The sequence below is a fragment of the Conger conger genome, chromosome 18 (genome assembly GCF_963514075.1).
Source record: "Conger conger chromosome 18, fConCon1.1, whole genome shotgun sequence".
Taxonomy (NCBI): Eukaryota; Metazoa; Chordata; class Actinopteri; order Anguilliformes; family Congridae; genus Conger; species Conger conger.
In genome coordinates this window covers 10,934,974-10,951,469 of record NC_083777.1, presented here as the reverse complement: position 1 = coordinate 10,951,469, position 16,496 = coordinate 10,934,974, and the positions used below count along the sequence as shown (strand labels likewise).

Genomic DNA, 16,496 nt, shown 5'->3' with positions numbered 1-16,496 from the left:
CTATCGTCTTCAATCAAATCAAAAGCCTTGAATCAAGAATAGATGCTGAAAACGTTCTTATACGTGCACGGAATACACCTGACTAATCAGAAACAGCTGAGAAGCCAACTGTCCAATTACCTTTAGTAAAAATTGGGGGACTATGTATTAAAAGGAATATAATTTATACAGGGATTACCCAATATGGATGTCACATTAAAGGTAACATTCTGCACTTTAACCTCACATTCATTGTTTGATTTCAAATCCAGTATGTTGGAAAGAACAGAAATTGTCCAAATACTTACGAACTGCACTATATATTCACAAGAGGACGCGCATACACACACGCACGCATGTGCAAACGCGCGCACACGCAGATAATCTGGGTAACAATAATGGGAAATCAACATAACCATAATGGCTTTCAGCAATCTAAAATGTGTGCGTTATGATATTCAAAATCTGTAAGTGTATTAGCCCACATGTTCTAGTAATGCATGCATTCATTTTTCATTTCTACTGAAACGGGGGAAATTCGCATTATTACGCGGTTGGTGTCGTGTAGCACCCCCACCGACAAATGGTCAAGACTTAAACTGATGATTTATTGAAATCCTTCCGTTGTCAACCAATAAACCACCGTAAGAGCTACAGGCAGAGCACAAACACAATGCATTAACTACCTAGCCAGTGTCATGAATTAACCTAGCATAACATTCGGTACCATTACGTGGTTTATGAACTTAGCACATGTAAGAAAGGTCTTATTACAGTCCAAAATCATTTCAAAAGACATTAACACATGTTAACCGTGTATTATTTCATGAACACTGACCTTGTGCCTCTTCGGCGGGTGCTAAAACAATTCAATATTTAACTTTAACTTTATCGCTATCTTTCTGTCTTTGTTAACATTACTGTTGCGTTCTCTTCTTCTCCTTTGTACGCGCTAGGAACTCGCCGGAGTAGGACACATTATTTCAACATAAAAGTCCTTCAAATAAGGCAGAATATAAGGCAATATAAATTCACCAAAAATAAAGGCAATAATTATAGCTCCTGACTACTCAATAGTGCTGTGTTTTCTTTAGAACTAATTCAGAAATTGGGTCCTTTACATGTCGGTATAGCTGCAATGCTGTAGTTTATTATTAAACACGCACCGCGTAATAATTGACAGATGTCTGTCCGTTCCTCTCAACACGATCCCCCAGGTAACTACATGCGTATGGGGTAGACGAATTAATTATCACCATAGCACCAAGTAACTTTGCGGCCAACTCCCAGTCAAATATAGAAACAAAGTAGCCTAACATACATGCAAATAGACGTTTGTTTACATTCAATTATATATATTAAAAAATATATATATACATAATGTTACGCATGATAAATGTAGCCCAATACTGGTCTTGGTTCAAATGGAATCTGCGGAGCGTAGGCTACAGTTTGTGACAGCATTTACGTCTTGCAGAGGCTGGGTGGAAATGAGCGCGAAAGCAAGGCTATCTTAGCCAAACCCCTACTGGGATGGTTTATATATGCTAATAAGGCAATTTAATGGTAGTATAAAAATGATGGGGAAATTATGTGGTTCGCAAATCTGCAGCTTTGGAATGTTGGGGGTTAAAGTTTGCACCTCCGGATACAATGCAAGAAGATGCATGGAGAGGATTGTCCACTTCTAATTGTGGTGGGGGGGTTGATGTCTAACCTCGCGTCTGGAGAGATTGTGGTTTGGTCCTGAAGATTTGGGTCTCTCGTGGGAGGGATTCCCCGCTCATTCTCTCGCAGGGATGAGGGCAGTAGCGTGGAAGCAGACAGAGCTGCTTCCATCCTCGGAAAAAAAACTGGGAACCACATGACACGCTCATGGATGAATATCGTTGCTAACACTATGCCTTTCTGCAGTAACAGCTGGTCTTTGGACACAACTGTCGAAATTCCGGATATTTGAGTGGGACACACCATGGACACAGTGGAGGTAACTGTCTGTCTTCTGTTAGTACTGATCATTATTGTATCGTTGCTGTCCAACGTGCTGGTTCTGATATGCTTTCTGTATAGCCCGGAAATTCGAAAGCAAACACCCGCTCTCTTTATCCTCAACCTGACCTTCTGCAACTTGTTGCTGTCCGTGTCCAACATGCCACTGACTTTAGTTGGCCTTATCAACAAGGGAAACCCCGGCGGAGAAGGGTTCTGTCACATCGTTGGCTTTCTGGACACCTTTTTGACAACAAATTCGATGCTGAGCATGGCAGCTCTGAGTATCGACAGGTGGATTGCTGTAGTTTTTCCGTTAAGTTACAGCTCAAAAATGCGCCACAGAGAAGCTGCTATCCTGCTGGGGTACTCCTGGGCACATTCCATATCCTTCTCAACAGCTGCCGCTTGTCTCTCCTTGGTGGGGTACCATCAGCTTTACGCGTCCTGTACTCTCTGCAATGCGAGGGCATACAGCATCCGGATCCAGTTCGTTGTCTTTACTGTGGTTTTCCACTCCCTCTCCTTCCTTTTAACTTTAATAGTTCTGTGCATCACTTATCTTAAAGTGCTCAAAGTGGCGCGGTTTCATTGTAAACGGATTGATGTTATTACAATGCAGACTTTAGTGCTTCTCGTGGACATTCACCCGAGGTAAGTCGACCATTATGTTAGAACAGTTTACATATGCATACCTAAACTAAACAAATGCACTTTGATCTTCATGGTAGCACCTTGTTCAACTAATTCCGTTAATGATTCACCGTTTTTATTATACAATTATATGTTTGACGATGTTGAACAAACTTGGTTCTGTCCATCCCTCACTGTTTAGTTAACAACCAACTATCAATTAGCAGTTACCAACCAACAGTTACCAACCAACTATCAATTAGCAGTATTTCATCGTCCTACACTTGATGAAGTGGTTATGACCCTCACTGTTGGTTCCGATCTATCATTTTAATTACAGAAAATGACATAATTTCACTTTAAACTTAATTGTATACACAATAACGTTGCATGTTATATCCACGTGGGATGATGCATTTCTTATTGGAATGCAAGGCTTTAATTTTATTCCGTTATATCCGTTTCCTGTAGAAGTTCAGGGAATCCCTACATACCATTTTACGCACAGGTAGTCAGTCGGTCGTGCTGAATTATTTGGCAGCATGCAGGATTATTAAATCATTCATGCACTGACCTTTTGATTTAGGATTCGACGCTGTTGAAATTAACCAAACAAACTACTTAAAGGCATTATTGTTATCTGCGTCCGAAGGTTTTAATATAGCTAATGTTAATTGGTTCAAGTCATTCATTATCATCTCATATTTTAATACAGCGTTTTGTAAATGTTCCGCAGTTTTAGGGCTATTTTGTGGTAATGGCTGGTTAGACATGCTTTAAAGCCCTACAGTAAGGCTGAAAGACCCTGGCTGGAGATTCGGTAGCCTATGTATTTAATACCTTGAACCGTAAATACAGTATTATAATCAGCGGGAAGAAATTACTATCTCTCCTCTCCATACCCTCTTCATCATCATCACTGAGATGCGCGATCTCGGTGCCAGTGGAGTAGCCGTCGCACTCGGCGCCTTGTGAGTGTGGCTCAACGGTCGTTAAGGGCGCAGCGCTCACTGCGAACCCTCCTGCTTTGGCAGCGTCCGGCAGCGATGTCTGGAGGAGCAGAAACGGCGGAGACAGAGAGCTAGCAGGAAGATCAGCACCTTCATCGGCTCGTTTGCACTCTGCTTCGCGCCCTACGTCATAACGAGGTGAGCTTGAGGAGGAAAGGAAATCAATATTCCTGGGTCGCGCACCACACAGCATCTATACAATTACGCTTCCATCAGTGACGCAAAGGTGTTTCTCAGGGATGCGTATTTTGATTCGAACCAATCCGATGAATTTCTGCAAAACCATTGCTCTCCTGGCAGAGGACTAGAGTGCTATGCAAAACCATGCTTTCATCACTATTCCAGGCCAATGACCTGACTAACACAAAGCGACAGCTTGCAATAAAAACAAATTCATAACAAGAGCTTGATTATTCCATAAATAATTGCAGCTGTAATGCTATTTTGGACAGATGTTCCCACAGATATATTGCATAATAATTTATGTATATAAACTATTGCTGTTTTGTGTGGCCACTTAGGTCAGCCAATTAAAACCTATGGAAGGAGTGTTGATGCCCGATTTGGCAAAGCTCAAAATAAAACCAGTTGAAAGCCATCAAAGTTCAAATCATTTAAACTTTGACCTTGTTTGAAGCTGATTTCCTAGCATGCCCAATCACATCACGGTCACAGCTTTATGAGGAAGTGACACCGCTACTAGCAACATAGGGCAGTTTCACAAAGGCTCCATGGCTAACTGAGTTAGTCAGAATTTAGCCTTATATAACTGGATAGAAGACATCAAGTTTCCACAGCTGGCAGTGCTCGATTCTTGAGTGACCACACCGTAATGCACCATTTCATTCTTGTGTAGTGAAAGCAGCTTCCATGTCCTGTGCACTAAGGGGAGATTGTGTTGTGCTTTGTCCAATTGGATTTATAAGTCTGTTGCGGGGTATGAACCTCAGTCACACAACACAATGTACGATGAACCCACCGAGGGAAAGAACGGCTGACCCCATCTGGGGGTTACATTCTGCACCAGACCTTCACATGCTCACATTTCTGAACTGCTGCATTTCTTTATACGCTAAAGAAATGCACAACATTATACGCCATTGCTGTTTATTCCACACCACTTTCTCCCTGCTACACAACACTCTAGGTCAGTTTAATTTCCTTGGCAGCACTTCATAGAGTGTGAGGTTTTCTTGCCTGTACCAAGGGACCAACATAAAATATAGACAGGTCACTGTTGGGCACACGATGTGATAATATTGACTGTCATAACGGCAGAGAACACTTTGTAGTAGCTGGGCAGCCACATCGGACTGCCGCAGGTTTAAATCGGCAGATGTGATAGATGGCGTTAATCTCTGTCCTGAGCTGTCACCTTTACACAACATAGTTTAAGAGGGGCTGTGGAGCTATGCTGGGGCTGTGCTACTGTGTTTCCTATTCTGTACCAGCATCCTATTAAATGACTTTACATTGATGTACCATTTTTTTCCACGATGTGTAGACATTTTATCTAGCTTGCTAATAAAACTTAGCTCAGTGTGACAAGGTCCAATTGAAATGAGTGAAGCATCAGTCAAACTTCTTTTGTTGCAATTCGCCATACAGGTCTCCCATTTCAAACGTACCAGTGTAATTGAAAGAATTTAACAGACACTCTTACACTCCCAGAAATAAAATGACAGGGAAGATACATTTCTGTTCTTCAAGGATCAAATGTCCCAAATGTACCCTGAAAGCACAGCAATGTTCTCTTTGGGTACAAATGAGTACGTTCTCCATGCAAAAAAGGTACGAATTATATATTGCTGAGTAGGGGTACAATTTTAGGTACCTACTGGGTACTGTCCCAGCGACAAGCCTTTGTACCTTTTTAGGCACTTTTTGTACCTTTATTTTTGAGTGTTCCGACATAATTGGTGTGACCACCATACAGAGCCACGATTCACCCTCTCCCTGAATCACTCTCTCCCTGAATCACTCTCTCCCTGCATCACTCTCTCCCTGAATCACCCTCTCCCTGAATCACTCTCTCCCTGAATCACCCTCTCCCTGAATCACTCTCTCCCTGCCTGCGTCCTCCCTGCAGGGTCCTGGAGCTCTTCCCTGCGGTGTCAATCAACCCCCACTGGGGAGTGGTCTCCAAGTGCCTGGCCTACAGCAAGGCAGCCTGCGACCCCTTTGTGTACTCTCTGCTGCGGCACCAGTACAAGAAGGCCTGCAGCGACATCATCAACCGGCTCCTGAAGAGGAGCGCCCTCAACACGTCCGTGTGGGGGGGAGGGGAGCACGGGCACGGCCGCAGTGTCACCACAGCAACGGACTGACTGCGTCGCCATTAAAATGAAGGGGGAGGCGGGTGTAATAACATTTACTGCAAACTGTAATAGGCCGTCGTGATTGGTTATGCCAGATGTTCTGTCATGTTTATGACATTGTTATGTAGGGGTTGTAGTGTATAGTGCACATAATGTGTTACGACAACCTTGCTGTAAGCCCATCTGACACTCTTCTAGGCCTCCCTCTAGAATTTAGTGGCGGAATGGAATGAATTGGGCAGCCATTTTATGACATGCTTTTATTTCAGATTTCCCTTCAGTGGCCAATAATGGAGCTGGTGGTGTTTGAAGATGGTGGGCAGCGGAAGCTTTGTGCCAAACCAGTTCACTTTCTCTCTGTATATTTTTTGCTCTGCACTTCAGTATGCGTCTGAGCTGGATTAGAGTAACAACAGGGTCCCACATAGCCATCAGTGGTGCTAAAGGCTGTTCCATAGTGTATCAGGTCCCTACGATGCATGGGATGGAGAGAGGTGGATTGGGGTAGATAGTGTCCAAAAACAAAGTGTTCTTGCCTGACTGAATTTACCTTCGAACATATTGGAGAGTGCATAAGAGCACTGCAAGAACATAAAGTTAACTTAATTGAACTTGTGGGGCATTATTTTCGAAGTAGTAACATCGCACTCCTACTGTATTAAGCGCCTTTAAACAAGTGACATTTAAATGTGAGTTCAGTTGCGAGTGCGGTTTACATTCAGTGCATAACGTTGAGAGCTGCGACTGAATGATGCTCTGGTGTAGTCGTGTGTGTGTGTGTGTGTGTGTGTGTGTGTGTGTGTGTGTGGGGGGGGTGAGCGGTCAGGGGCACGTACGCTGAGAGACCACACATAGCTATCAGACCCGCGGCGTGCGCTAGCGTGCTCCTCAACCACACAACAGCACAGGGGGAATCGATTTGTCTCGTAAATTTACGGCAGTGTTAAAATGTACCTCTCTCTGGCTTTTCATTTTTCATTTATTTTTCATTTATAATAGATACTCATAGGATTTCTTTTGCCACTGGAAATGTAGCTTTAGGCTTTGAAAAGGGATGAGGGTGAATATGTTTCCCCTTACGGAGTCACTCTTTGCTCTTAACTCAAGACAGGAGACGAGCAGTCCGCAGCTTGGCTCATTTTATCAAGGTTGTGATCAATCTTATTTTGCCAGACAGCACAGAGCCCATGAAACCGAGAGTTCTCGAGGTTCAAAGATGAAATTCTGAGGTAAAAGTTAACACTTTACAGCTGTTTTAGTGTATTTATTAGCATTTCCTTGTGCGTTTAGCTGCTAGCATTACCGTTTCATTGGGGAATGCAGTATTGCATGAAATGTTTTGCAGTTGAAAAATGTTGGTGTAATGCAGTGGTGTCCAATCTTATCCTAAAAGGGCCGGCGTGGGTGCAGGTTTTTGTTTTAACCCAGCAGTAACACACCTGATTATACTAATGAACTAATGGTGGTCTTTAATCAAGACCTTGATGAGTAGAATCAGCTCGTCTTAGTCCTGTGCTAAAACAACAACCTGCACACACACCAGCCCTTTCTGTATAAGAGCCTGAACACCCCTGATGTAATGACTTTGAAATGTTATGGTTAAACACACACACACACACACACAGAACCTGTTTTTGTCACTGCACATATTTGTGCAGTTACAATGCCGCTGTATACTATACATCACGTTCACACTAATCTGGGTCACTCATCATGCAGCACGTGACCCATGAAGCCTTGGGGTCTCTTCTCGTAACAGGTCTCTCAGTGCTAACATGATGTTTTTCCTGCAGTGGTAAATGGATGAATAGAGGACAGGCCCAGCAGTGGTGTGTATTAGAGGAGAGGGAGAACGTGGGGAGAAGGGGTCTCTCTGGGCCACTGGCAGCTGGAGCTGGAGCCCAGTCCTCTGGCTGTTTGATGGAGGACACAAACAGTGAGGATGCCTGAGGTGATCCATCCAGAGTTCAGCGCATATGGCCAGTGCCTTTTCCAGAAAGACCTGTTACTGTCCCCACCCTGGAAATCTTTTTATTCTAACTTACTCCTCCACCCCTCTCCCCTACAAATGAGCCATTCATTGATAATCAGCCTGATAAACAACCCACAATTAAGTACATTGCCAAGTTAATAATAATAATAATATTATTATTATTATTATTATTATTATTATTATTATTATTAATAACAACAAAAGCATAATGTCCAAAAAATGTGTTGTTGGCTTGCCTGACTGAATTTCTCTTCAAACATAGTTGCTTCATGCATAAGTCTAGCATGCCAAACATATGAAATAGCCCTGCTATTTAACAGTAATGTACAACCTGACCCATTATTCTAGTCGGAGTAACACCGCACTCCTATTAAGTGTCTTTAAACAAATCAAATTTAATGTGAATATTATTTACAGTATATTTAGACTGATCACTGAGTTCAGTTCCAACTGATGTTCACATCCAATGCTTAAGGTTTTGAGCTGCAACTGAAATATATTTTGATTTAGTGCAGTGCTTCAGTTCAAAAATCCATGCTCATTTGAAATTAATTTCCTGAGTTGATTGAACTCAAAAGGAATTGAGACCAACTCTTATATACATTATAAGAGTACATATACATATTGTCATATATAAGAGTATAGGTACAGTATATATACTGAAGAATGCTGTGCTTCAGCTTGTAAGTGAATATTGATATTTAGATGCTGAATTTAGGAGCAGTTCTACACTGTAAAAAATGTCAGTGAATTTTATGGTAAAAGTCTAAAGTAGGCACAAAATTGAAAGCTTGTTATGCATTTGTTAGATATGCAGCCTTCTGTTGTATTTTTAGCATATTGTTGCTGTTATTTATATGGTAACGTTATGGCAGCTGAGTTGCCAGTATTTTACTGGAATCTAAGTGTAGGGGTGCTCTAGACAAACATCCTATTGCACCATTTGCCAAGTTGTATAGGGACTTTCATATGGCAATAATATTTCCTTTATAATATACTTATATTTCAACTGCTATTAAAGGACTCTATGGTTGACATGGTTTTGCAAAATAAATATTAAGGAAAACTGAAAAGTAACTGCATAATACATATTTATTTTATTTCTTTATTTACTTATTTTGCATTCATTGATTCATTCATTCATTAATTGTTTAGGACCATGAATGATCAGGTCATCTGTGCAAAGCTGGTGATTCCATGCAGAAAACTTGTACTGAAACAGTTTGTTAGGAATAAATGTTTTACACTTGATGAAAATATTGACTTGTTGTAAAAGTTAGCAAAGTAATTCTTTTTTTATATTGTGAAATAGCCACCAGTAAATATCAAAAACTTTTGTTCAGAACTTGAAGGAACAAAAGCTAATGACGTAGAACGTGCACTTGTTTAAATGTACTGTAGGTAATTTCATTTAGATCATATAGCATCCAATTCTGTTCAAAACAGGTGTTTCTATGTGATATGCTCTCCTCCATTTCCAGAAATGACAACATTTTATGTACATTTTGCAAACCAAAATAAAAAAACACATATTGATGTGGAAAATGTCTACTCAACAGAAATGATCTGGGTATAAAGTCAAATTTGTGAAATACATTCATCAATAAAGGGAACTCAATGAGAACTGTCCTGACAAATTGACCTTTGCACTAAGGATGACCCATGCACCCAATGCCCAGTCCACTCTCAGAAAGCAGTGCTAGCCCTCAGCTTGTGCTTCATTTTGTTGCAATGTAAAAACTATGATCCACATATCCAATTCATCATTTTTCCACCATGCAATCCAATGGCATAGCCAGAAATGTCTCAATAGCTTTCTGCATATGGTTGAATTACAGGGCCATGTAAGTTCAGGGCCTTTCAATCATTTTACACACACCTGCAACATTATTGACCGTGCTGTGGCAGTACTGACGCCAAAAATTCAGCGGATTAGGAAGAAGCCCAAGAACCAGTTCCCAACTAGATAAAATACAGGAAAGCAGAACAGACTTATAATTAACAAATGCCTCTTCAGCAAAATAATGAACAAATGCCTCTTCAATAATAAAGGAATTGGAAATAATCCCCCATTATTCACCCGTGAAAAAGATGAATGAGGTTCTGGCACTGAAATTAAATAAACTCAAACAAAACAACTAAAACCTGCAAGACAAGACCATCATTAGCCAATACTGTAGGCTTTGCAATGATCTGCCCTAAACTCAAAACTGACAACTACAAGAGCAAGCAAAGAATTCTCAAAAGAGGCCCTAAAACATCAGACATTCCAGCCATAAGGGTTTCCCTGCCATGAGGTCTCACTGCAAGAAGGTAGCATCAGAAAACCAACCAGAATCGCATGTTACTGCCTCTCTTAAGCTCAAAAGAAACGCCGTTGTCACACCCTGATTGGCCAAGAGGGGAATGCACCAGGCTGCTCTCAATGACCAATTAAGAGCCACACCCTGAGCTGCAGGTGAATCAAATCAACCCAGTGGAAGTTTGCTCTGCTGAAAATCGAAATTGAGTTGATTGAACTCAAAAGGAATTGAGACCAACTCTTATATACATTATAAGAGTACATATACATATTGTCATATATAAGAGTATAGGTACAGTATATATACTGAAGAATGCTGTGCTTCAGCTTGTAAGTGAATATTGATATTTAGATGCTGAATTTAGGAGCAGTTGAGAAATTGAGTAAAATACATCGAAAATGACTCACAAAAGGAACTATTAGCCTGCATCAGTAAATGGGCAACAATGTCTCATGTAACAAATCCAGTATTTAGAAATCTGGCCTAAAACCTAACAATGGAGACACATGCACATGGTTAATAAATTACAGTCAAATTAAACTGACGATAGTCTGTAACAGACATGCTCTCTACTCAACGTTATGTTCTGACAGCTTAGGAAACTATAAATGTGTACGTACACCAGATATGATAAAAAGTTAAAGTGGTTTGAAAGAGAAAGCACATTCTTTGTTCAAATATGAAATGTTAACATGGTTGAAAAGTGATGGCAATTAGCACTGCCTGACATGCACTGTTTCTGTTTTGTTCATTCACAGTGGGAGCAAATGTACAAAACTGAAAATGGCTTTTATACATTTTTTAAATGCCACTCAACTGATTAATCATAGATGTTATGAATTGCATACAGTATATTTATTGGTGACAAACTTCTTATTGAAGTAGAAAATCAGTGGTAAACTAAGACTTTATCTTAAAATTTTGGGACATCCATTCACACGTTATCAAATCCCCTTATTCAAGGTTGCGGGGGGCAGCAGGCAACAGGCAGGAATACACCCTGGACATTACACCCTGGACATTACACCTTGTCGCAGGACACACACCACCATTCAATCACACCCACAGGCAATTCAGACTCTCCAATCTCACCTGCATGTGTCTGGACTGTGAAAGAAAACCAGAGTACCTGGAGAAAACCCATCAGATACAGGGAACACGGAGAACCTGAGACCTGCTTGCCATCAGGCGACAGTAATAGCCACTATACCACCATGCCACTCCTAAATTGGGGACAAAGCTCTTTAAATGTTCTTTTTATGTTTTGTTCATATTTAAATACCAGCAATATATAAAGAATATGTCAGAATTTCCCATTAATTCATTTTGAAGTACAATGACAATGCTGAAGCCTCCATATTAGTTCAAAAATCTCTGCTTGGCTATAACACAGAATCAATATCACACATTCACAGTACACCATACCCTGCCTAACTGCCAAACAGACTTCTCTCAGTACATTGTTACCATTTACTGTTGAAAAGAAGCTTATCAAATAGTTCCAGTGATTATAAATAATTGGCAGTAACTCATACACTATCTACACTGGTACATACACAGTTTCAAGAGCTGGAATGAGAGGAAACTTTCTCCTGCTGTCTCGCTCACATGACTCTCCCTTTCCTTACGTTTCCTCCCTCTTCTATTGCACCCAGGGCCCAGGAGTAGTGTCGCTTAACTCATGTCCCAGACCCAGATAGCACAGCTGCTATGGACCACTAAAGCATATGCACACCCTTTATGAAGAAATAGCCATTGTTTGTCGGCGAGAATTGTCCAATTGGGTGACAAGCTGGTAATTGAGGATGAGTCAGTTGGGTTGGAATGAAGCATTAATGTGAAGTTAAAAACAATCATCGCACACAACAGAGTTTATTTACAATAGAAGTCTGATTTAGACCACACCTAAATAAACAAAATTGGGGAAATACAAAGCAGTTACAAGTAGTTGGCTAATCTATGGTGCTGTTAATCGTTTCTTTAATTAAAGACAAGAAACCCTCCAAAAAAACTTGTTTCAGCCATGGTGTTAAAAGCAGAAGCATAGGTCAAAGGATAAAAGCAGAGAGGGAATGAAATTATATGAATTGTGCTGCTGAGGCACATACTTTTTACTTGCCTTTCAGAAAATAGCAGCCGATAGCCAGTTCCTCTCTAATTGGTCTGTACACGAGCGGGTATGCTTCAGAGTTCAGTTTAGTTCACCTGCACATACTCACTGAGGAAGTCAAAACATTTGAATCTTTTTGCTCCTTCCTACTGTAACTGAAACCGTTTTGTGTAGATCATTCCTAAATGTAGTTATTGATGTACAAAATCCCTAAAATGTAATTAAAACGGTATACAGCATTGCTGGTATACAGTCGTATGCATAGATTTGGTCAAAAAGCCTTTTACAATTAATATATTGGTGAACAGATGGGAAGCTAACCTCTAAATGGTACAACGTTAAACATGACACATTTCTTCAAATTTGAAAGCAAGATTACTTTTTATTTAAATTTTTTACTGTTTCAAAATAATAAAAAAGGAAAAACGCCCTGTGCAAAAGCTTGCAAACCCTGTCAGTTACTACTTTGCAACTCCTCCTCAGGCAACTATAACAACTTGCAAATGCTTCCTGTAGCCAGCTAAGAGTCTTTCAATTCTCACTTTTGGCGGGAATTTTCCCCCATTCTTCCTGGCAGAACACGTCAAGCTCAGAAATATTATTCAGCCTCTTTGCATGCACGGCATGTTTGAGATCTCTCCACAGATTTTCAATAATATTCAAGTCTGGGGACTGTGGTGGCCATTCCAAAACCTTCATACATCTTTCCTGTAGTTACTTCATGGATGATTTTGAGGTCTGCTTTGGATCATTGTCTTGCTGGAATACCCAACCTTTTCATTCAACAGAATATTTAACGGTCGTTTTCCTCCGTACCCCCCACTTCAGCTGGGTTTATGAAGGGACACAATTGTAAAGTATAGCATAAAATAACCACATCAGTGGAAGACAATCATGCAAATAACCTTTAATCCACGTCTTCAAGAGAATAGGATGAGATTTGATACTTGATAGCTTTGGTAAAATCCAGTACTTAATATCCAGAATACGTAATAAATAAATGACAGCATAGGCATCAGAATTTGGAATGAAATGGGAAAAAAAGATATATGCCAAGCCTGTTTAAGCTAAAACAAACTTTAGATCCTGTTTCGTATGAACAGTATGCAGCGTTTTCATACCAACAGTATGCAGCTAAATTGCAACCTACACTACCATTTAATATTCAATGTTTAATGATACTTTATTAAGGGAAGTTACAGGCTATTAACATGGGTTATAATGAACTGATATATATCCAGTCTATCCCTTTACATTGTGTCCAAAATCAATGTAGTGTCTTTTCACTGCTATAATACAAACACACACACACACAGGCACACACACACACACAGGCACACACCTTTACACAGAATGTAGATGTCACGGGTTGTGATCAAAACAAATGCATCCTTGCTTTGGTCACAAAATATATAGAAAACCCGTAATACGTCCAGAAAGCCACAGATAGCTTATGCCAAGGTTTAGAGAACGACGTTCCATCCGAAGAGAGGGAGGCTCACGCAACTGCGATCACACAGTAAATCTCCTGTCTTTGCCATATGAATACCGCAGCGGAGATCAGCCTTGAAAACAACTGGGAAGAAAAGCGAGGCTTTGCAGGAAGTCCGTCCCCCTGCCGGCGGCGTGGCTAAGTTCCCCGCCGCCGCATGCTCGGCCCGTAGCGGTGGCGGGTCTGGCGGCTCTGCACGTTGATGGGCTGCTTGCCGAACCTCTGCATGATCTCCTTGATGCGCGACATGTTGCTGCGGCTGAGCAGGAAGTTGCAGCGGCTGGCCCCCATGTCGTAGCCCACCTCACACACCCTGCTGGTGGGGTTGTAGCCCTCGGCCTTCACCGTCACCCTGTACTCCCCCGGGTTCAGCAGCCTCCAGTAATCTCCGTCTGCCGCTGCAATCAGACAGCCTCATTCAGGACCTGCACTTTGTGTGTGTGCGTGTGTGTGTGTGTGTGTGTGTGTGTGTGTGTGTGTGCGTGTATGTGTATGTGTGTGTGTGAGAGTGAATGGGCCCTCTCTGCAGTGTGAGTGTGTGTGTGTGTGTGTGTGTGTGTGTGTGTGTGTGTGTGTGTGTGTGTGTGTGCGTGTGTGAGAGAGTGTGTGTGTATGTGTGTGTGTGTGTGTGTGTGTGTGTCTGCATACATGTTAGGCAGCTCTTGAACAAGTCTTTTCCATGTTCATTAGATTTACCAGACTGGGAAGCTATTATTTTCCTACAAGGGTATGCCAACCAGTTAGCATTAGCCTGTACAAGAACAGTGCTTACTGATCAGACTTAACAGTTACCTGAAAGTTCAGTTTCATAAATAAAAAAATAGATAATAGTTATTTTTGGCTCTTATTGTGATTAAATCATTGGTTTTCCCCCCTGACAGCATCCTATCCATGCCTTTCTATGACATACAGAGAGACAAGCAAACTGCCTTTAAAAGATCATGAATGTGTGATTCATTAGAATGTTCAGTAAAACCGCAAACACATATAAGGCGGTTATTAACTGATAGATTTAACACACAATGCACGCATTGATCCAAAACAGCTGCACAAGCCGATAAATAAATTGGCCGATAACAATCTGCAATCTCAATTTACGCAGTTAAGCAGGCTCATCCGAGTCTGCTGTCAGACCCAGACGCCCACAGGCCCTAAAAATACCACCGAACATCGTCATCCACCTCCTCACCTCACACCAGGCACTGTGTGGCCCTCAGCTGTGGACAGGTTTTAGGGACGGACGTGTGAAGGCCATTGTGTAACCAGTGGCAGTTAGAGGACAGCTTTCACACTGGAAGCCTCTCGCTCCAGACAGCCGCACTACAGGAAGCCAACACTAAGTTTCCCTCGAAATGTTTCGCAAATGTTAAGCAAATTTTAAAAGAAAAATGGCAAAAGAGTGTGTTTCCATCAACTACTGTTTTGCAAATGTTCTGAAAAGGGCGCAACAAGATTAGATAACGAAAAGACTGCCGTCTGAGGGAGGGTCTCTGGACCAGTCTGCCATTTTTGGGCTTTCTGGAGCGGAAGCATGTGACTCACGTCGTGATTTATTTTAGAAATCTGTTTCCATCACCTTTTGGCATCTTCTCTCTCTCACGACACCAACTTCTCCACCTTGGCCAAGCGTAAAAACTTATCTCAGTGTTTTTTCAAATTTCAAATGTTTTTCGCATTTACACCATGGATTCTCGGGTTAGAGGCTGTTGTGTGAACACACACATTTTACCATGTCACATTCCCATCCCTTTTGCACTAATCTGTTGCTTGTTGTCATTTCATTTGAGCGCAGAAGCAGCTCCCGGGAGCTATCGAACGCGGATCGGTTTGGAGTGGCGTTGCTTACCGACAGGCAGAGACGACAGCCTGATAAAATAACACATCACCTTGAAGAGGACAGCACAGTGCTGTCTCAGGCAGGAGCAGTGCCACAGCAGGGGAGTTAGGGAGGCAGGAGTCATGGGCTGAAGGAAGGCCAGGACTTGTTTTTGTTCAGTCCCAAATATTTTTGACAATGAATTTATTCACCAAAATAAGGGGGAGCCACAGCGAGGTCAGCTCCAGCTCAGCCCTGACCCCCCCCCCCCCTAGGTCCCCATGAACATAAGCTTGCACCCCTCACCTTCCCGAAACAGTTACAACTTCCTCCAACGGGTGTCACACGGTATTTAATATGAATAGCACAAGCACCTAGTGCTGTGAGCCCCCTCAGTGTACAGTATCTAATGAAACTCACACAGCAGCACTGGCGTGTATTAAAATGTTGCAAACGCTGTGGCTTGTTGGGAGATTAGTCATGATGTGTGGCCACATTTGGGAGCTCAAACTGAAAAATTCAATATATGCATGAGAAACAGCTAATGGGATTTATCAAGGCTGCCAGCAGTCTCAGTGTTTGTGTACATAACCCCTGAGGAAAGAGGGGAAGCTTCAGGCACGACTAAAATTATGTTGCTGATGGAGGTTGAGAGTTCAAACTATTTATTTATTTACTCATTTATTTTTATTCTCTAACTTTTACCGAAGGCAGTGTCATATGCCAAATGCCTCCACATGTCCAATAATACAAAGTTGGTTTTAATGGCATTTAACATGAAACATTTTTATTTTTTAGATACAGAATGCAACCATGCCTTCTTAGCTATAACGCATTTCTCCGTATTCGTCAG

At 41.6% G+C, this 16,496-nt stretch overlaps 2 protein-coding genes across 3 annotated transcripts in view; one reads left to right on the top strand and one right to left on the bottom strand.

Moving 5' to 3' along the window:
- Positions 1-1,790: 1,790 nt before the first annotated feature.
- Positions 1,791-5,938, top strand: LOC133118598 (G-protein coupled receptor 26-like). Its single transcript, XM_061228707.1, has 3 exons — positions 1,791-2,622; positions 3,636-3,749; positions 5,701-5,938. The coding sequence occupies exons 1-3, from the start codon at positions 1,952-1,954 to the stop codon at positions 5,936-5,938; spliced, it is 1,023 nt and encodes a 340-aa protein (XP_061084691.1). The 5' UTR covers positions 1,791-1,951.
- Positions 5,939-12,773: 6,835 nt separating this feature from the next.
- The window catches only part of LOC133118136 (inactive carboxypeptidase-like protein X2), a 51,440-nt gene continuing 47,717 nt past the window's right edge, over positions 12,774-16,496 (bottom strand). For both annotated transcript variants that reach the window (XM_061227918.1, XM_061227917.1), the window contains one exon: positions 12,774-14,225. In XM_061227918.1, the coding sequence (XP_061083902.1) occupies positions 13,966-14,225 (260 nt within the window). In that variant the 3' untranslated portion in view covers positions 12,774-13,965. The remainder of the gene's footprint in view (positions 14,226-16,496) is intronic.

Coding starts and splice junctions, on each gene's coding strand:
- LOC133118598 (XM_061228707.1), top strand. CDS start 1,952: ATGGACACAGTGGAGGTAACTGTCTGTCTTCTGTTAGTACTGATCATT. Junction 2,623..3,635: donor CTCGTGGACATTCACCCGAG/GTAAGTCGACCA, acceptor CTGCTTTGGCAG/CGTCCGGCAGCGATGTCTGG. Junction 3,750..5,700: donor GCGCCCTACGTCATAACGAG/GTGAGCTTGAGG, acceptor TCCTCCCTGCAG/GGTCCTGGAGCTCTTCCCTG.